General features: G+C 34.9%; 1 protein-coding gene across 4 annotated transcripts in view; it reads left to right on the top strand.

Annotated features, from left to right (window-relative positions):
* The window catches only part of LOC112151248 (E3 ubiquitin-protein ligase HECW1), a 78,623-nt gene that overhangs the window by 12,117 nt on the left and 61,770 nt on the right, over nucleotides 1-4,736 (top strand). For all 4 annotated transcript variants that reach the window (XM_024280048.2, XM_024280046.2, XM_024280047.2 and 1 more), the window contains 2 exons: nucleotides 2,123-2,444; nucleotides 2,950-3,057. In XM_024280048.2, coding sequence (XP_024135816.1) covers nucleotides 2,123-2,444; nucleotides 2,950-3,057 — 430 coding nt within the window. The remainder of the gene's footprint in view (nucleotides 1-2,122; nucleotides 2,445-2,949; nucleotides 3,058-4,736) is intronic.

The raw sequence follows: 4,736 nt of genomic DNA, 5'->3' as shown, positions 1-4,736 counted from the left end.
GCATTAACCAATACTCCAATGGGCTGCCCCCGCATTTGAACATTTAGGGTTTCCGAAAAAATGTTATTTTTCAATAAATAGATGTCAGCACGTTTCCAAGTTTCCATCCGGACAGTAACCAGATAAATAACTACTGAGACGGGGGTCATCGGAGTTGTGTGACACCAAGACATCCGAAGACATCTGAAAACAACTTCTATCTAAAATGGAGAATTCTTTCTAGATTTTGAGTGACTGATGTTTTAAAAGAAAGGACATTTATTTAATGAAATGTATTAGATTGAATAATACTGGGTAAAATAATATTTAGCAGTCACTGATAGTGAGAGTTGTCCCGCTTGGTGCCAGAATTGAAAATGTCTTTTTCTTTTTACCTCTTTTCAGTATGTCTTAGCTATTACTCACATCCATGTGTCAATTTTATGTGCAACATTTTGCCATCACAAACCCCTGTGTATATCTTTGTTTTATTCATACTTTAAGTATAATTGAAACAAAATTTGTTCAGAAAAGTGAACCCAACTCATTTTTTACTTAAAGTTATGGAACTCATAAAATGAATTATAAAAATACATATTTTTTCATCTATTTACGAAAAACATGACATGATAATTGCTCTCTAGCCAATTTTACAATTAAAACATATAAAGCTGGAGATAGCTCACAAGTCATGTTTGAACATCATCGACATCAGAAAAGGATATTTTTTTTTACTTCAGGAAACGTTTTAAAGAAACTTTTGTTGTTCATCTTTCGGTTTGTCCTATCAGGGCCCCCATACATTTTTCCTCGCTGTCTGAACATCTAATTCTGGCAGAACAGAGGCGTTTGTTTTTCCCAGCGCCTCCACATGTCAGCAAAAGGTGGCGATTTCTTTCATTGATTACGCATACTTTATTTAAATAATTTACCAATTAACGTATGTTGGCATAATAGTAGCTTTTTGGGCTGCTGTTCACCTTCTACCGTATCCCTTTAGGGGTCACTACAGCAAATCAGCTTTCACAAGTGTTTTGGAAGAGTGTTTTTATTGTAGATGACACAACACTGTATCTTCAAGGCACAAGGAGACCCGTACTCAGCAGATTGACTCATTGGACCTCTGGCAAAGCAAACCCAAGTTTGCTGCACGCCAGTCTTACTACACCTAGGCAACTGAGCCATCTGACCATTTACTTTTAAATAGAGCTGCCAGTCGACTAATCACCGATTATTTTTTTTCCAATTAGTCGACTAATCGGGTCATGCGCAAGCTGGATGTAAAGCACACATATTAACCGTCATTACCTTTAAACCAACTAAAAACTAGATATACAGCATTACCTGCAATAATGCTAGCACGAATGTTATAAGCTGAATTTGGCCACTAAAGAAGCTATTGCTGATGGCTGAAGATGCTGAAATTGATAGCAAAAATCTCTGAAGCTGAAAGCCAGCTAAAATTTTAGTTAAATGCCAAGTTAGCTTAAAAAACAGAAAAAAGCATGTCAGCCAAAACACTTGGCATACAGCTCAAACATTAGATTGGATCCAAATTAGCCAAAAAAAAAAAAAAAAAAAAAAATCTGCAAAATATCTATCATGTAGCTGAAATATTAGCTAAACTTCAAAGTAGCCTAAAAACCTTAATAAAAGGCAAAATAAAAGCTAACATAAGGCCATTATAATTTTCAACTTTACCACACTCTGACTCCATATAATATAAAGTAATGACTAATCGACTCTTAATTTTGCTGTCTACTATTTTAATAGTCGATTAGTCATTGATTAGTCGACTAATCGTGGCAGCCCTATTTTTAAAAGAAACTAAATTAATAAAATTGTGCCGAGTTGTTGAGAAGAAAAAGCTACATCTACCTATAAACACACAGACATTATTTAAAAGATACTGTAAACTATTTTTCCTGGGAACTATGGCTAATATTTCTTGCAGATGTATTAAAGGGTGGAAACTCTGTTCAGGTTATGCACTGCTTTCACATTTGCTGCAGACTGTCAAAGTTTCACCACATCTTGTGAAATATTAAACAAGCACTAACAGATAACCACGACCATGATTCATGCTACCGCAAATTTCATCCATTGATTTGGCTAAAAGCATCCTGCTGTGTGTCTGCTGTAGAACTTGTACCAAAACCGGCTCCTGAGCCTGGCTGCAATGGCCTCCCCGACCCGCAGCGGGCCGACGCGCCAGCGCTGCAAGGATGTGGCTCGTCACAGCTACGGCGCTGAGACCTACAACGTCAACGGCCTGAACCAGGAAGCCTTCTTGTTGGGTTTATCGCGCTCCACCAGTGACACCGACCTGGTCTCCCCTGATGCTCGCTCCACGCTCACTGTTAGCTCCTCCCACTACACCATAGGCCAGTCTGAAGATCTGGTGATCTCTTGGGACATCAAGGAAGAAGTGGACGCTGGAGACTGGATTGGAATGTACCAAGTTGGTGAGTGAAAAAAAAGACTAATATGGCAGAGTGATATGTTCAAGAACACAGGTTTTGAAACACGCTTTTAAGATATAGCGTTCAAATAGGTCTGTCAAAACATTCTCTTTCACAAGTCGTCACATTTTGACATATGGTTAAGGACCCTCCGTGTCAAAAATTGACGTTTTCGGTATCCCAAACTTGTTGCTTTTTTACTGCCAACCGGTACCTCGACATACCAATGGAACACTGTACTCTACAGCTACTTGATCATAGTGGTTTTGGTATTTCATGCTTCAATGATCTAACATAATTTCCCTTGTAGCTGTATTGTTTGTTTTTACTTCCTAAACGGACATTTATTTTCTTTACATGTTGTAGCTCTGCTGCTGTGTTTCATATTACTATATTATTAAACGATGCGGCTGCCTGTTCTGTGTCAGTCGTGGACAGCAGTGTCTTTAGAACATGGAACCCTAAATGTCTGGAAAGGTGCCCTTTTCACTCTGATCTCTCCTTCCAGATGAAGTTCTGTCTGAGAACTTCCTGGACTATAAGAACCGAGGCATCAGTGGATCTCACAAGGGACAGATCGTTTGGAAAATTGAGTCCGGCGCAAACTTCAGTGACGGTAGGTAGCAAAGAGAAGAAAATAACTTTCATTTAAAGTCAGAATAATGGAAATCGATAAACAGTATGTGTAAAATGATGAAGCAGCAATTTATTTTATTTTGTGTAAATGTGTTCATCAATTCAGTTTACTTTTTCAATCAGATTGTGCACTGTAGTGTTTATTTGGTAGTGTAGTATTTGGTTCATTTTTTTTTTAAAGAAAAAAAATTAATACACGTTTTTTTTTTTTTTTTTACTTGTTTTAATCAAACTAAATATATTTTATACTGAGGTACACATGGGAACGCCTTATGGGACGCCTGTTTAGTTTGTTTTCTACAGCAATGTTTTTTCTCAAACAGTTTGTACAACAGCTTTACAGAAACATGCTGACATAGAGAGAATAGGCCTGACACTACAACGAGGCTAATTATGACGTCGTGTTGATTTTATAGAAACATTTCCCTTGGTATTGGTGTCTGAAACACTTGTTCCTTTCTTAAAAAAAAAACAACAACTCAGGACTGTTTTAACTGTTTGCTAAGAGAACACATGGAGTTTTATGTATTGGAAAAAAACACCAGAGAAATAATCTACAACTAGCCTATTGTTTTTTAGTTTTATTTTACTAAAAAAGGGAACAAAAATCATCTGCATGACAGATGTTTGTTACATGGTGAACATGTAACTGACCCAAAACCTGCAATTTCTGACTCATGAAAAATTCTTAGATTGGCTTAATCTAAATTAAGACCCTTCAACTGTGTGAAATTTGACAAAAGTATATTTTTCTAGGAGTTTAAGAAATTTTAGAGATTTAGTTACCCTGACTTCTTATTCTGTGAAAAAAAAGAACCTGTTTAGAGTTATTAGACATCCTTTAGAAACCTTTCTTCTGTCAATATTGTTTTTTTTAATGTTTCTTTTTGTGTTTTGTATTAGGTTTATCACAATATTTCAACTACTTTTAAAGATTAAAAAATAATTTGTTAGTGCACATTTAGCCTTTAAAGTCTATTAAAAGTCAAACATTCTGGAATTAAAAGCATGTCATTTATGTCAAACAGTCTAAACAGCAGGAGACACATTTCATATTCGTTGATTATTGTTAGATCTTACATCATCATAAATGTTTTTGGGGGTTTATGGAAAAACTAGAGAAATTTTAATCCTTCTGAAAATAAAAATGCAACTTAATTAAAGTGTTTATCAGTTTACATCAAAGTTGCTTTAATTATAACTCTTATTTTAAATCTGATAGCCAGAAAGTGTAAAAAACAAACAAACCCAGGCTTACACAACACAATTTTTTTTTCGCTTTAAAAAATATCTTTCTATGTTTATTAGATAATTTAGAAGTGATCCAGACAGAATTACTCTAAAACAAAAATGTATTATTGGTCCAAAAAAGAAAGTCAGAAATAATATAGTCCTAAACCAGCTCCTTTAGTAGGAATTATTTTTTTCTTTTATACTACTTTACTTTTTCTATGTTTAGATAAATTTGTGTTTATTTATTATATATAGGTACCTTTTCGTGTTTTTACAGTTTATACTCACACCAGGTTTAAGTTTTTAATCACTGCAACTGTTTCTGTTTTAGTTCATTACTTCTCCAATATGTTAAATCCATTAGTTACTAACTCTTAGTTATTTTTCTGCCACCATTTTTTTATGGCATTTTTCATTTAATTTTTT

The sequence above is a fragment of the Oryzias melastigma genome, linkage group LG20, assembly GCF_002922805.2.
Source record: "Oryzias melastigma strain HK-1 linkage group LG20, ASM292280v2, whole genome shotgun sequence".
NCBI lineage: Eukaryota > Metazoa > Chordata > Actinopteri > Beloniformes > Adrianichthyidae > Oryzias > Oryzias melastigma.
This window is presented reverse-complemented; position numbering and strand designations above follow the sequence as displayed.